The sequence below is a fragment of the Hippocampus bargibanti genome, linkage group LG08, assembly GCF_051943395.1.
Source record: "Hippocampus bargibanti isolate YZ-2025 linkage group LG08, ASM5194339v1, whole genome shotgun sequence".
NCBI lineage: Eukaryota > Metazoa > Chordata > Actinopteri > Syngnathiformes > Syngnathidae > Hippocampus > Hippocampus bargibanti.
Window position 1 is genome coordinate 16959557 of NC_142741.1, and position 16185 is coordinate 16975741.

General features: G+C 41.7%; 1 protein-coding gene across 6 annotated transcripts in view; it reads left to right on the plus strand.

Annotated features, from left to right (window-relative positions):
* Positions 1–16185, plus strand: part of nalcn (sodium leak channel, non-selective) — a 111787-nt gene that overhangs the window by 13287 nt on the left and 82315 nt on the right. For 2 of the 6 annotated variants that reach the window (XM_089002275.1, XM_089002278.1), the window contains exons 2-8: positions 1859–1967; positions 2168–2229; positions 3313–3453; positions 4227–4409; positions 9288–9371; positions 10329–10468; positions 10571–10699. In XM_089002275.1, coding sequence (XP_088858401.1) covers positions 2188–2229; positions 3313–3453; positions 4227–4409; positions 9288–9371; positions 10329–10468; positions 10571–10699 — 719 coding nt within the window. In that variant the 5' untranslated portion in view covers positions 1859–1967; positions 2168–2187. Of the gene's footprint in view, positions 1–1773; positions 1968–2167; positions 2230–3312; positions 3454–4226; positions 4410–9287; positions 9372–10328; positions 10469–10570; positions 10700–16185 lie in introns of those variants that run through there. The other 4 variants (XM_089002276.1, XM_089002280.1, XM_089002277.1 and 1 more) reach the window with 4 other exon arrangements.

A 16185-nucleotide genomic window follows, 5' to 3' on the forward strand; every position in this document is an offset into this window, starting at 1 on the left:
AATCAAATAAAATAAATCTCTTCTTCTTCTTTTCCTTTCAGCTTTTCCCTTCAGGGGTCGCCACAGCGAATCAGGGTCCTCCATCTAACCCGGTTTTGTGCATCTTCTTCCCTCATACCAGCTACCTTCATGTCAGACAGCATCCATAAACCTCCTCTTAGGTCTCCCTTTCAGCCTTCTGCCTGGCAGTTCAAGGCTCAGCATCCTTCTTCCGATATAGTCAGTCTTTTTCCTCTGGACATGTCCAAACCATCTCAGTCTGGCCTCTCTGACTTTCTCTCCAAAGTCACAAATATGAGTTGTCCCTCTAATGTACTCATTCCTGATCCGATCCAACCTGGTCACTCCCAAAGAAAACCTCAACATCTTCAGCTCTGCTACCTCCAGCTCTGCTTCCTGTCTTTTCTTCAGTGGCACTGTCTTCAGTCCAAACATCATGGCTCGTCCCACCACCGTTTTATACATTTTCCCTTTCATCCTAGCTGAAACCCTTCTATCAAACATCACACCTAACATTTTTCTCCAGCCGTTCCAGCCTGCCTGGACACGCTTCTTCACCTCTTTTCCACACTCTCCATTGCTCTGGACAGTTGACCCCAAGTACTTAATATCCCCCACCTTCTTTATGTCTTCTTTCTGGAGCATCATTCTTGCACTTGGATCCCTCTTATTCACAGATATATTCCGTCTTGCTGTGACTGGGCATACCTCCACATTTGTAGTTTCTCCGCCACCTGTTCCATGTTCTCGTTACAGATCACAGTCATCTGCAAACATCATGTTCCAAAGAGATTCTTTTCTGACATCGTCTGTCAGCCTGTCCATCACCACGCCGAATAAGAAGGGGCTCAGAGCTGACCCCGGTTTGAATTCCTCCGTCACACCGACAGCACACCTCACAACTGTCTTCCAGTCCTCATACAAAATAAAATTAAATAAATACAATTAAAAAAAGTACAATTGATGCTTATTCACAGGTTGAACGTGTGCAAAGATGCAATGTGGCAAAGGTGTGGCTGCAGCAGATTGGAAATGGAAGAGGCTTGACTTTTACAGTATAGTTACACTGTCATTTTGAACTTGAAAAAATAATTGCATGTTTAATAATAACATGTTCAACATATTAGGTAAACCCCACAACTATGTAAATTTTTTGAAAATGGGTTTGAAATCCATCTTTATTCTTTGGCTTTCGACCCAACATAACACTGTTGTATTGTTTCCTCATGTCTACTTTTATATAGATTAGTATTGTTCATTTATGCCCACATTAACTGTTTTCACAGCCTTTCTAATTGTATTACTGATTTGTTAAATGTGAAGTGCTGTTGATAATAAAGTTGTAATTTATTGTGTTGTATACTTGCAAAGATGAATAGCCTTGATGCCTTGATGGGAGCTGAATTTTGGTTGTCGATTAAAGAAAAATAACGAAATGAATACACAATCACCTTTTTAATCAGGATTTCACAATCAATTAGATTAATTGTGATTAAGGCCACCATGTGACCGTAACAGGTTTTCACATGCGTTTTGGTCACTCAGCCACGAATTCATCTCAGGGTAGGACTATACTTGGAAGTACATTCAACTTATTTGCAAATAAGTTCTAATATACCTGTAAAGTAAATGCTACAAACACAGCATTTTCCCATAATACCATAAGATACTGTCAGTTGTTTTCCCATAGTCCCACAGGCTTTTGACTTTTATTTTTGTCCAGTTTCGGGCATCACACCGCGACTGATTTTCATTGCCTTGTATTTTTTTAATGTCCACAGTTCAAACTGTTTTATATGCAGTGTACTCTCCTACTCCTCTTTTGTACACTTGTGTCCACCACTGACTGCTGCCACAGCAAATCAAGGCTCTGAGGAAACTCTTGCATTTTGCATCTCCACTCTTTCTGGTTTATTCCTCCACCTCTCTGTGCCCTGGGAATGAACGCACCAATGAGGAGCCTCACAGTGAGTTACTGTGCCTTTTTGTCTGCACCGTCTTCCTCCTCTACACCCGGTCACCCATTCACAGGTTATGTCGCATATATGCCATGGTGTCAGATGTGGTGGCCATTCCTGTCTCTCTGAGCGTAATGTAGATGTTGGTTTAGTGTAAATGTTCGCCATATAAGCCATGATGTTGACTAATTGTTGTGTGTTATTTGCAGGGTATGCCTGATCGCATGTTATGTGCAGTGCTGGAGCAATTTCAGCTTTATTTTTCCCTTTGGTATGTGCGCTTTGTCTCCATTGAGAGTGTTGTTTCTTCTTCTGTTCATATGCTCATATAACCTGTGCATACTCTTTTCACTTGGTGCAGTGGATTTAAAAAGTGACCACAATTTATTCAATCCACCATCTATACACATACACACACACACACACACACACACACACACACACACACACACACACACACACACACACACACACACACACACACACACACACACACACACGCACACGCACGCACACGCGCACACACACACACACACACACACACACACACACACACACACACACACACACACACACACACACACATACGGGCTCAATTAAGAGGATTCACACTCACTTCAAAGTCCTGATGATGATCATGCGTGATCTCGTCACATGGTATGTTGCTGGACATGTTCCAGTGTGAATACACTAGTCCTGTGTCTCACGTGTGCTTTGTCTTGTAACATGATAGCATCACGCATCATGTGTTGAACACATTTCAAAATACAACTCTGTTCTGGCAGTTCAAGTCCGGGTATTTTTTCTTCATAACACTGAATAATATAACACATAATAGAATAACACTGAATGTCCTCAAATAATGGTGTCTTCGCTCATAGACACCAGGCCCCCAACAGTGTTGTTCTTTGTTAAGAGCCAAAAACGTATGTTGCCGTTAGTCCACCGGGGGAAAAAAAGCCTCACCTTAAATACAATTACAGTGTCCTTGGTACTCTGTACTCTTGTTTCCTTTGATTAGCCTAATGTGAAATATCTCATGAACAAGAAAATAGTTAAGAGAACTTGTATGCACAGTGTTAACTATGGTATGTTATATTAGATTGTGTACTTAAGTATAGCAATCAGCTTAGACTTGAATCAATGTTGATTTCATGGGGACTAAAATGTGACAATCTTTTTTTTTTCTGAAACAACCTCGCTCTGAGCGAAATATTTTATAATAATTTTTACAACCTCATTAAAGTTGACCTGGACTTCACGGAATGCTGTCCGGACTTGAATGCAAACAGAATGTTGTGGCTTCTCTTGTGTTGCTTTGGTCACTATATGGTCTACTTGCTCTATTTGTCAGATCCACTCTTTGTATAGCACTGCAAGCCCAAGCATGCTTAAGAGGAAACAAAGCTCCAGGGTTGAGACCCAGCCCATGACCGACTTTGGGCCTGATGAGACCCTAGCAGACAGCGCAGACATCTTCTGGATCAACAAGCCAGTAAGTGCACTTTGATTAACTTGTCTGTCACAAAAACCCTATTCTGTAACCCTGGCTGAGGTCCTTTAGTAGATACTGTAATTATAAACTGTGGGTATTGTTTAAAAAATACCAGTCATATAAGTGGAATTGTGGAATAGAGTTAGTCTATATAATAGTATATAGTGTATAGAGTTAGTCACTCTCCTGCCCAGCTAAATAAAACTGCAATACAAATAAAAATACATTTTGGAACTTATTTTGGTTAGTTTATTGTCTTAACTCATCCACTGCCAGACGTGCAAAAATGTGTCCATGGTTTTAGTCATTGTCACTGGAATTCCAGGAGTTTTAGGACTACATAAATATTCAATGCAGTGTAGGAAAACATAGACTCTCTTCTTTCATCAGAAAATAATAGTTAATTCCTAAAACATATGGGTCTTGAGTTATACGAGCTTGAAATGAGGTGTGGCTGTCCAAAATACAATGCAATACTTACATATCGGTTCATATAGCGATTTAACAACAGCTGAATATGGAACAAAGCGCTAACATGGAAAAAAGAGAAACACTGCTCCCTTGTGGAAAAGAAAATAAACTTTTGCCAGAGGCCATGGCCAGCGTTTTATCAACACCCAAACAAGAAAAAAAACAAAACCCGAACAAATTCGAGAATGGCGCTCTGTCATATTTTCAATTCCTGGATACATTTGTGAATGGCAGTGAATTAGTTAAATATATAATTCACCAAAGCGATGATATTATACCAACTCTTTCACAACTTCCTTTAGTGGGTGCACACCCTGCTGCGAGCCTGTGCCATCATCAGCGTCATCTCAGTGTGCATGAACACACCAAAGACATTTGAGCACTACCCACCCCTGCAGTATGTGACGTTCACGCTCGACACACTGCTCATGTTCCTCTACACGGCTGAGATGATCGCCAAGATGCACATCAGGGGAATTGTCAAGGTCAGCACTCCAACATTTATTTAACGATGACAAAGTGAATTGTATTTAAATTTAACTTGGTAAAGTTAGCCATCCATCCAGGGCAGATAGAGATAAGGAACCATCAGCACTCACATTCACAACTCGGGATAATTTGGAGTGTTCAATCAGTCTGCCATGCATGTTTTTGGAACGTGGGAGGAATCCGGAGTCCTCTTCTTCTTTTCCTTTCGGGTTTTCCCTTCAAGGGGTCGGCACATCGAAGCAGTGTCCTCCATCTTTAGAAGTTTGATCCGTATGTTTGTTTTGGCCAAGCTTTTACGTCGGATGCCCTTCCTGACACAACCCTCTGTATTTATCCGGGCTTGGGACCGCCACAAGAAGACTTATGTCCCTTTGTGGCTACAGAACAAGCAAGTCGCTCAGTAAAAGGCTCCCAAACAAAATGGTCATCGGCACAGCAATATTCAAAAAAGCAAAAACTGGCAACCGGAGTACCTGGAGGAAATCCACGCAGGCCTGCGGGGAACATGCAAACTTCACACATAGGCGCATAGGTCTTGAACCTCTGCAATATAAAGTCTGTGTGCTAACCACTCAATGACTGGGATGCTGGTTAAATTTAGCAAAGCAAGTATTATTGTAATCACAATAACTGCATATAATAAATTATTATTAAGAGTTTTCGAGCGGCTAACTATGTTAACAACTAAATATTATTTTTATGGGTAAACATTTTAGAAGTGTTCAAATAAAAATGAAGACACACTGACAATGTTTGCCTCGGGCCCCAAGTGATTAGCTAAGCCCCAACCGGACTGTAGTGAGCCGAAGTGTGATTAGTAAATCATATATTGATAAGGAAGTCAGATGGTTGCCTGTAAAACTCATGTGAATTGTTCAACACATTGATCATTGACACTTTATTCCGCACTGTACGTTTTTTTTTCATATGCTTCTGTTCTGCGCAAAGACAGGTTCACACACGATTGGTCTGGTGGGACTCACCTGGGGTCAATGAGACTCAACTACTTTTGAAATCTTGTGACATCATTCTGCACACTGCGCAAGTTTCCAGTGGATGTTTGCCACATCTCTCAGTGTGCGACGGCCGTAAAACGCAGGCCGAGTGAGGACTGGCGGAGAAATGGATGTATGAATGGAATTATTCTGTAAAAAGTAATACATTTTAGTAGGAGCCAGATAAGGTTAAACAGAAGGAACAGCTGGGTGCTATAATAAATGAGGACAAACTAGGGCGCGGAAAATCCTACTGGACCCTCCGCACCCTGCCCACCACCTTTTCCAGCTACTCCCCACAGGCAGGCGCTACCGATCCATGCGCACCAAATCCAGCAGACATTTAAACAGCTTCTTCCCCCAAGCCATTAACTCTTTGAACTCTTTCAACAGTAGCCAAAATGGAACTGTATAGTGCCACTTAGCAGTTTTTTTGACGACGATACTAGTGCAGCGTGTTCTACCGGAAACAAATTCCTTGTGTGTTCTACATACTTGGCAATAAAGATGATTCTGATTCGGATTCGGATTCTGAAATGACTCCTACTGAGCGTATTTTAATAAGATTCCTCTGCATATAGCTGTATTTTACGTTTTAAGACTCACGCTGAATATTCAGGAAGTCTTGTTTTTGAGTTGGTGACGAGTCCGTACGTAACATCACTAAAGGAACGCCCCTGACCGAAAAAAAGACACATTGTAGCAGTCCTTCCATCACATCAATGTATTTTGCTATACTTGTTTGGTCTGAAAGCCTCGTGTTGCACCCAACAGCCGCCAGAAGAGGGCGTCCAAGCTCCATGGAAGGAATTTATCAGCCTGTGGAAACGGGCTGATTCATTCCTCACAACAGCTCGGTGCAGTACAGTTTGTGCCTCTTTTTGGGTGAGACATTTCCCCCCAATGTTGCCTCAAAATGGCACGGAATAAATTCTTTAATCGATTGCAAACATGTATGCTTTCCTCTTCAGAACTATTTGAATCATATTCATAACTGTAGGTGTAACAAGAAAGCATATTCTCCGAATCTGAAGCCATTGTTTTGATTCCTAAGCAATGCAAGACGTCTTGGCGTGATGTCACAAACTGGGGGCGGAATTTCTGAAAATGCCCAATTTGCAGCTCATTTTTTTGCAGATTTTGGACATTTTAAGTCATTTTTATTGGTGTTTTGCATTTGAATAAAAATATCAGCCTGCGTGTTTTGGGTATTTTAGATGCTATAAAACGTTTTTCTGATGTCTGTTAAGAAACAAAAAAAGTCACGTCGGTTGTCCTTTAAGGTGCTGCTTTTGGAGCAAGGGCTTCCTTCTTGCACGGCAGCCTCTCAGTCCATTGAGATGCAAAACACGCTTGACCTGTGTTCCAGCAGCTTCTAATTCTAGGCAGATCTGCTTTTTGGTGATTCTCGGTTGAATCTTCACCTTCCTGACCATTTTTTTTTTCTCAGCAGCAGGTGATAGCTTGCATTTTCTTCCTGATCGTGGAAGTGACAAAACAGTGCATGCACTTTATACTTACAAACAATTGTTTGCACTGTTGCTCTTGGGACCTGCAGCTGCTTTGAAATGGCTCCAAGTGACTTTCCTGACTTGTTCAAGTTAATGAATCGCTTTTTCAGATCCATGCTGAGCTCCTTTGACTTTCTCATTTGCTTTTGTGAGCATTTGCATCCAATGAGCCCTATTAAAATGGCCTCAGAGAAGTCACCAACTGTAGTCACTCATAATCACTCACAATAAGTTAAGAGGCCATGCTATGAAGCTCATTTCGCTCACACAATAATAATAAATAATACATTTCATTTACAAGCGCGTTTCAAAACTCTCAAGGACACTTTATAAGTCATCAAAATTGTTAATTTGTTTTGTTCTTTGTATTCTTTTGACCCAGCAGATTTGATCACTATTTCTGTTAATCCATGATAAAGTCATTAAAGAACCAAACTTCAGGAATATTTTGACAAAGAAGTATCTGTTCCAATCACTCTATCAGAGAAAAACCAGAGTTGTAAAAATAACTGGAAACTCAAGAAAGCCATGACATAATGTTCTTCACAAGTGTATGTAAACTTTTGACCGCAACTCTATCTACCAGAGTTGTAAAAATAACTGGAAACTCAAGAAAGCCATGACATAATGTTCTTCACAAGTGTATGTAAACTTTTGACCGCAACTCTATCTACCTGTTAACACATCCTTTTGAGTTTTTTTTTTTACTCGGCATGTGAGTAACAATACGATTTGAGATTAGGATTTGATCATCCATTGAAGCTACACTTTTCAATCTACACAGGAAAGGGCGGATGGCTTCACAATTTCTGCCGTCAATGTTACAATCTACTACTGTGCCATCTAACTGAAAAATAAGCTATTTTTAATGTTTGATAAGTACAATGTACATTATATTTAGAAGTTTTTACTTTTCAAAAGCAAAGGGATAATTCGTTTAGCCAAGACCTCAGTGTCTTTGAACTACGATAGGATCTAAGGATCTTGATACACTGAACAAAACAAATGGTTGTGAAAATAAATGGCTGTCGTCATACCATTACCTTTTGAATGTGGTGAATGCGTGGGCTCAGCCTTGCTTTAATAGAATCGTTCTTCATTCATTTTTTTTTTTTCATAATTACATCTGTTGGGTTGATGATACTCTGATGATTTTGGTGTCCAAGATGGCGCCCGAGTAGGCAGCTGTCAGCAAGTGCTCTCATGAGCCTTGCTTTTTTTTTTTTTGTTGTTTTTGTCTTTTTTTGTGTTTTCTTTTGTCACTTTGTGCCGTTGTGCGTCGTGTGGAATGGATATGGATTGTCTTTCAGCATTTTTGGCCACGGCATTCATCAAGGAGGAGACTGTGCTGAGCGGTTGCACCTTTTCAGCAGCATGAATATGCCAGTACTGTTTTTGAATGGGAGGAATGTTGGTGCCATTCGACTGGCTTCGCTGGACAGCTCTGGGCCATTGTGCTTTTTTGCGCCTGTAATGGGCAGCATCTTCAAAGCTTTGTTCAATGGAAAGGTCAGTGCTGTTGGACAGTCTGCGGCTGGATGGATGCATGGCTTTAGGAGCCCGCTCTAAGAAGAAAGGAGCGTCAGCGCAGAGCGCAGATGCGGATGTGGAACTGTCGCGGCTGGGAGTTGAAGCAGATTTATGTGGAACAGGAAATGTGAGACAATCTCTTTTTGTCAATGGATGCTACAGCTGCGTGTTTGCTTTCAACATTTAGCTTGTAGTCGACGTGCACATTCCACCATGATGTCCCTGATCCACTGGTGAAAAGATGCTTTGATCCTCTCCTCTTTCATCTAGAACTGTTTCATGTAACAAAGAGGGTACAGAAAGTGCTAAAGAATGAATGCTTCTCTGTGTCTGTATCTTTGTGATGTAATATTGTCTTTGTTTTGTCATATTTGTTTTTTTTTTTTTTTTTGTTCTTTTGACTTCAAGACGGCGCCGCACGAGTGGCTGCCTTTCCAGCAGGTCATGTATTTTGTTTTTCTACTTTCATTCCTTTTTTCGGTTTGCTGCTGTGAAATGTAAATTTCTCCACTGCGAGACTAATAAAGGCAAATCCAAATGATGCTCTATGAGCTGGGTGTTAATTCTTGACAAGCTCCTGGCTGCTCTTTATAAGAGAGGTTTTATTGTGTGTGTGTGTGTGTGTGTGTGTGTGTGTGTGTGTGTGTGTGTGTGTGTGTGTGTGTGTGTGTGTGTGTGTGTGTGTGTGTGTGTGTGTGTGTGTTATGTGTGAGTGTGTGAGTGTGCTAGTTGCAAAGGAAAACCGTGGGCTGATTCTCATTAAACGTGTTACATTGTTGTTTCCGTAGTGTTAAATGTTGATTTGTGCCAATGCCATTTCCTCCTGCTCTCTACACAGGGGGATAATTCATATGTGAAAGATCGCTGGTGCATGTTTGATGGATTCATGGTGTTTTTCATCTGGGTGTCCCTGGTGTTGCAGGTATATTGCGACATTTACTGTTTTTATTGCACTTGTATTTTGTCACTGCCTCAAATTTTCTTCGAGACACCTGCGGACAAGTTGTGTACATAATTTGTAAAATCACTTCAAATGACTTCTACCGAGCACATTTTACAAAGATTCCACCGCATATAGCTATATTTTACGTTTTTACGTTTTTTACGTTACGTTTATTTTACGTTACGCTGAATATTCATGAAGTATTGTTTTCGAGTTGATGACGATGCCTGAAGTGATGTCACGTCAGGAACACCACTGACCGAGAAAGTAACACACAATGCATTTTGGGTACTTTGTTTGGTCTGAAAACATCGTGTTGATCCGTTTTAATGGCGAAATTAGAAGGAAAAACACATAAATTACACGATGGTGAATCGTTGTGTGTCGCACCAAGACTACCAATTGCGGTAACACCATACAGAAGTGGACACAAATTCCCAGCAGCCAAATCAGCCCATTTCCAACAGAGCTTGTGCACCATCTTGTGCATTTTCTGGGATGCTACATTGGAGTCCAGACAGCTCGAATTGATACGGACGGACTTCTTTAATCGATTGCAAACATTTATGCTTTCCTCTTCAGAACTATTTGAATCATATTCATAACTGGATGAGTAACAAGAAAGAATCTTCTCCGAATCTGAACTCCGTGAGGCCATTGTTTTGATTCTGGAGCAAGGCAAGACGTCCTGGCGTGACATCACAAACTGGGGACGAGACTTTCTGAAAATCCCTAGTTCCGAGGTCATTTTGTGGCAGTTTTGGGACACTTTGTCATTTTATTGGTGTTTTGCATTTGACTAAAAATATCAGCCTGCGTGTTTTGGGTATTATAGATGCTATAAAATGTTTTTTTGGTGTCAGTTAGGAAAAAATGGTGCTGGTTGTACTTTAAGCCTCATTATTGTTTCTAGCATCCACTGCTCTTTGTTTTGAGGTGTTTGAGATAGCAGAGCTTGTGGATCAGATGTCTCCATGGGGGATGCTGAGAATCCCCAGAGCGCTCATTATGATACGGGCCTTCAGGATCTACTTCCGCTTCGAGCTCCCTCGCTCCCGCATCACAAACATTCTTAAGTACAACTCAGCATTTGTTTTCTCACCAAAATTCATTACGCATGAAGAACGATGCCATAAAAAATGTATGTCTTCATTCTTTTTTTTTTTTGTTTTTTTCAGGCGCTCTGGGGAGCAAATTTGGAGTGTGTCTATCTTCCTGCTGTTTTTTCTCTTGCTTTATGGAATTCTGGGTGTGCAGATGTTTGGAACTTTCAACCATCACTGTGTTACCAATGACACACAGAAAGGGTAATTAACACATAACCTCTATAGTAGATTTCTTTTTAAATGTGGCTAGAATTTTGTGCCAATCTAATAAATCCAATTGAAGGATTCAAAATGGTGTTCTGTGCAACATTGATTATCTTCTGTTTGAAATGACACCAACACTGCTCCTAGTTTATGATAATACTTATGGACAACAGTTCATGGGTAAAACATGCAATGAATATACAAACTGAAGTTATTTGTTCAGTGAGAATATCCTTCGAAGGTCGGCACAAGAAGCCTAGCTCACATTCCACCTTTCCTCTCGTTTATTCGTTGTGTTGCTTTATACAGTTTTTATGAGCTATTGTAAAGGTGTTTGTCATCTAAATGTTTATGGTTCGAACAAAAACACAATTCATCCACCCAGTGTGGTTTTATAATTATGGTAAAATTACATGTACATCATTTTACCATAGAAAATAATTGAAAACAAATTCTTGATTCCAATTGCCTACATGAAAGTCTTACAGTATTAACTTTACAAGCCATAAAATGTTAACCGCCATAAAATTGTCAAAAGACCATACAGACTACGTCTCGCAGCTAGCCAGTCAACTGGCATTTAACTTTAATAGTTTGCAGTCACTGCACCTATATTGATGTCAATGCAGTATGCGGTTGTGTAGAGCTGCACTCATCATCCTTTTCTTGAATATCTACATGACCAAAAACCAAATATCAATATATTTACTCATTTATGAAGATATTTAAGGACTTCATTCATAAAGATCCCTCATCCGTAAAGGGGAAGTAAAGTCAAATTTTGTCTTTACAAAATTATGTTATAGGTGGCCCCACATATCGTATTGTGATTCATATTGTGATTGTCTCAGGTGGTGAACATTTTTCCACTTGGTGTCAACTGAAAAAGATGTTACAATATGAAATTAATTAGCCTGCGAAAGTCCCATTGCTGAACGCAGAAAACAGGTGACCCATTATTCGTCGTTACCGTAGCATGTAGACCAGCCATGTCCAGTCGGTGTCTATCGTAATGGACGGGCAGCCTATGGACCGGTCCCAAGTTGATCGTGAGCAGTGGGAGGCGGGGGGGGGGGTCTCTAGGTTTCGGTTTCGTTCATTTTTATGGCTGTTACGGCTGTAACTCAATGTGGCGTGCGTGCTTGCATATGAATGTCTGCATGGTTTTGTGCCTGTGTATGCTTGTACGCTGGCGACCGGGGCGAGTGTGGGAGATTAGTCTCTTGAAAAGTTGATCTCCTTGCCGTATACACTGGGATTTTATTTTCAGTCAAGAAGTGGTAAAATGGCAATAAAGTGACACAAAATTGTATTGAATAAATCAAGACTGAAAAAAAATCTGATGTCACTATTTTGTCCCTCAAAACTTAAAAAAAAGAAACTATTGCAATTGTTTGTATTAGTTTTGGTGGTGCATGTTTTTGTTGCTTTGGGGGAGACACTAAAGTTCCAAATATTCCTGACAAAATGATACAGAGGTGATAAGCGCTGTCGATATGCACTGTTTGAGTACTTTTTTTTTCATATACTATACGCACCGCATTATAAGCCAAAATTCACAATGTAGCCATATCAATGGCAATAGAACACGACTCTACACTACACCATGATTTCTATTACGATGAGCTTGTGTGTCTGCTCAGAAAGATGAAAAACCCCTCAGGGGTGGATCCTCCTGAGGTCCACCCCTCAGTCTAGCGTTCAGTTAGTGGGCAGAGTCATTGGAAGAAGGGTTTGGTGAATGAACATATGAAACTGGTGGGGTTCAGTGCCTCCAACAAGATTAAGAACCACTGTTTTAAGAAAATAATGGCCTATAAGGTGTGGCTTTTAGTGTGGAAAATATGGTAATGAATACATTTGTTCAACATTTTGAGACTAAATAGTATACACAATATTATTTGTCCTGCAGTGAACCAATTTCAAAATTGCAGCTTGCTATTGCTAGTGTATTTCAGGAATATATGGTCTCACCTGTGAGACGTTGAGCCCATAAATAGGGCTTACAATTCAGTTGTCTCTGTTGCTTTCACCTACTGTACAATCTTAAAAACACCTCTTTGATGATTGTGATGATCAGCATGTTCAGGCACAATGCCCATTGCACCTCATTATTCTGCACTAGTGTTTGATTCAAATTAAAGCCCAATTAATTACAGCATGATTAAAATTACACTGGTCATAATGAGGATGTATGTACAACTCCTCAGGGATGTGGAATCGGGAGGCAAGGTGCTCTTTCACGTACCCTAAATTGTATTTACCATTAGCAGCGAGTGTTAAAATTAATTGTACGTCCTCCACCCTTTGGACAAGGCTTATTTATTCTAACCTTTCTCTTCCTCTATCTTCCTGTTTGTGTCGGCGCACGCTCAGGACACGTTGACCACGATTTCCAAGAGAGAAACTTTCAGATTGGCTCACATTTACCCCTACCAAGACGGCGATCTAAATTTGATCCTCCCTTGCTCCTTCTCCTCCAAATCCACTGTGTGTTTTAAAATATGTTGAAGAGAACAGATGTGTCTTAACTGTTAACTGCTTTGTGTCCTTGGCCCAAAGTCACAAGCTTCGCAGCTTTGCCCATAAACGGGATGTGATGGAAACTGAAAATATTATACCAGGTCAACCGGTATGAGATGAATAAGGTGTCGGATTTGTTAACAAAAAAAAAAAAAAGGATCTTGTGGACGTCAGAATGTCTCCTTCTATTCGATTTCAGGTCATGAATATCACACAAAGGTGTTATTAAAGGATTATTTAAAACATAAAAAACAGAAAAGTTGGGCATTGACTATTGTTGTGAACCTCCATGAACACTATTTTTCCCCACTCAGATAATAAATGAAATTGAGTTAACCTGTTCCAAAGTGACTGTCGCTATAATAAAAGCAGTATTAAAGGAGAACCGACGTCTCCGGACAAGTTGTGTCCGTAATTTGTAAAATGGCTTCAAATGACTTCTACTGAGCGTATTTTACAAAGATTCCACCGCATATAGCTATATTTTACATTTTAAGACTCTCGCTGAATATTCAGGAAGTCTCTTTTTTGAGTTGGTGACTAGTCCTCACGTTACGTCATGAAAGGACCCCCCCTGACCGACAAAAAGACACATTGTAGCAGTCCTTCATCATGTATTTTGCTGTACTGTTTGTCTGAAAACCTTGATGTTGCACCCAAAAGCCGCCAGAAGGAATTTATCAGCCTATGGAAACGGAAGCTGGTTCATTCCTCACAACAGCTCGGTGGCCATTTTGTGCCTCTTTTTGGGTGAGACATTTCCCCCCAATGTTGCCTCAAAATGGCACGGAATAAATTCTTTAATCGATTGCAAACATGTATGCTTTCCTCTTCAGAACTACTTGAATCATATTCATAACTGTAGGTGTAACAAGAAAGCATATTCTCCGAATCTGAAGCCATTGTTTTGATTCCTAAGCAATGCAAGACGTCTTGGCGTGACGTCACAAACTGGGGGCGATGTCGCTGGTGCCACTTTTCATGGGCATAGAGCCCAATCCTAGAGCCGCAGACACGTCCGCAGATGGAACATGGGAGGCCGAATGGCAGGGGGGTACCAGCCGCCCGCTGGTGCCGTTGAATGCGTCTCTCTAATTGTCTGTTTATGTGGATTTGATGTATTTTAGAGACTATCCTGGCACAAGTGGTCTGCCAGGTTTGTCGGTCTGAGGCCAAAGCTTCGAGCTCCGTGATGTTGATGTTGGCTCGTTTGAGGAGGTCCCTGGTGTAGTCCTTGAGGCGTCGCTTTTGTCCCCCTGCAGAGCGCTTCACATCTTTCAGCTGTCCATAGAGGACTTGGCGGGGCAGGCGGTGATCGGGCATGCGGATGGTGTGTCCAATCCACCGAAGGTGTTTTTTTGCAACTGCTGCTTCCATGCAGATGGAATTTGTGCGCTGAAAGATGTCTGAGTGGGGTACTCGATCTTCCCAGGACAGGCCAAGGATCTTCTGCAGGCTCCGGATGTGGACGGCCTCAGGGGTAGTTAAGTGCCGGCGTAATGTGGTCCATGTTTCTGCCCCATAGAGGAGAGTGGACAGACATACTGCGGTGTATACGGCAATCTTGGTTCCAATTCTCAGGTTACGGTTCATAAACACTCTGCTGCGTAAACATCCAAACGATGATGAGGCTTTATTTATACGATTGTGTATTTCAATGTCAAGGGAGCAATTGGTGGACAAAGTGGAGCCAAGGTAGGTTAAAACAATCTACTACATTTAGTGAAAGGCCATTGATGTGAAGGCTGGGTGGTGTGGGAGTTGGCGACACAGGTTGGAACATGAGCTCTGTTTTTTTTATGTTGATCTGGAGACCAAAAGACTAGTATAAGTTAGAAATGGTATTGAGAGCATGCTGCATAGATTCTGAGCTGTGAGCTAGTACAGCACAGTCATCAGCATACTGAAGTTCGCAGATGTGGCAGATATTTGTCTGTGTGGGCCTGGAGCCATCTGATGTTGAAGAGGTTTCCATCGAGGCGGTATTCCACGCGGATGCCATCTTCATGTCCGATGCCTTTGTGAAATAGGCACGTGATGGCAGAAAGGAGGATATTAAAGAGTGCTGGAGCCAAGACACAGCCCTGCTTCAGCCCAGCGTTCACCCCAAAGAGCTCTGATTGGAGCTCTCCGAAGAGTACTCTGGCTTGCATCCCGTCTTGCAGCTGCTGGAGGATGCAAAGAAATTTTGGAGAGGTGCTTCCATAGCAACTCACGGTTGACGGTGTCAAATGCTTTGTTGAGATCTATGAAGGCTATGTAGAGGTCCATGTCTGTGGTGGATCTTGTCTTCCGGAAACCACACTTCGTCTTTTGGACCGGAGCTTCCCGTGTTCCCAATAGATAAGGAGGTGCAGACGGCGCGTGAGGAGATAACCTCCGTGTTTGTAAACCACCCATCACTGATCGTTGAAGGTCTGGAAGATTGTCCAGAATTTTTGAGTTGACGTGGTTGGTGGTGTTGAGAAGGGTCTCGAAATGGTTCTACAGTTCTTGGATGGCATTGAAGCACAGACTCTGAGAGATGCTTGACCAACCTACTGAGCATGATTTTGGACAGAATTTTCCCTGCGGTGGAGAGGAGAGAGATTCCACATAGTCCAGGAGGTGCCAATGTTTGGAGCGGGGGTGCTGCCAAGTGGTCTTGAACCTGTCTTTCATTTGGAAGATGGTATTAGTAATGACCAGGTGATGCTCTGCACAGATGGAGAGTAGCCGAAGGCCATTGGTGTTCATCTTTCCCACTCCAGGCTGGCCAATAACTTTATTCCATACGAGATGTTCCATGCCCACCCTCGCATTGAAATCTCCCATGATGAGGAGCTTATCCGTGGCCGGAGTTTTCTGCAGGATGGTGTCCAGAGCTCTGTAGAACTCGTCCTTGACAATGTGGTTGGCATCCAGAGTTGGTGCGTAAGCACTGATGAGCGTAGCGAAGCGTCCCTTTGCCAAGGGAATGC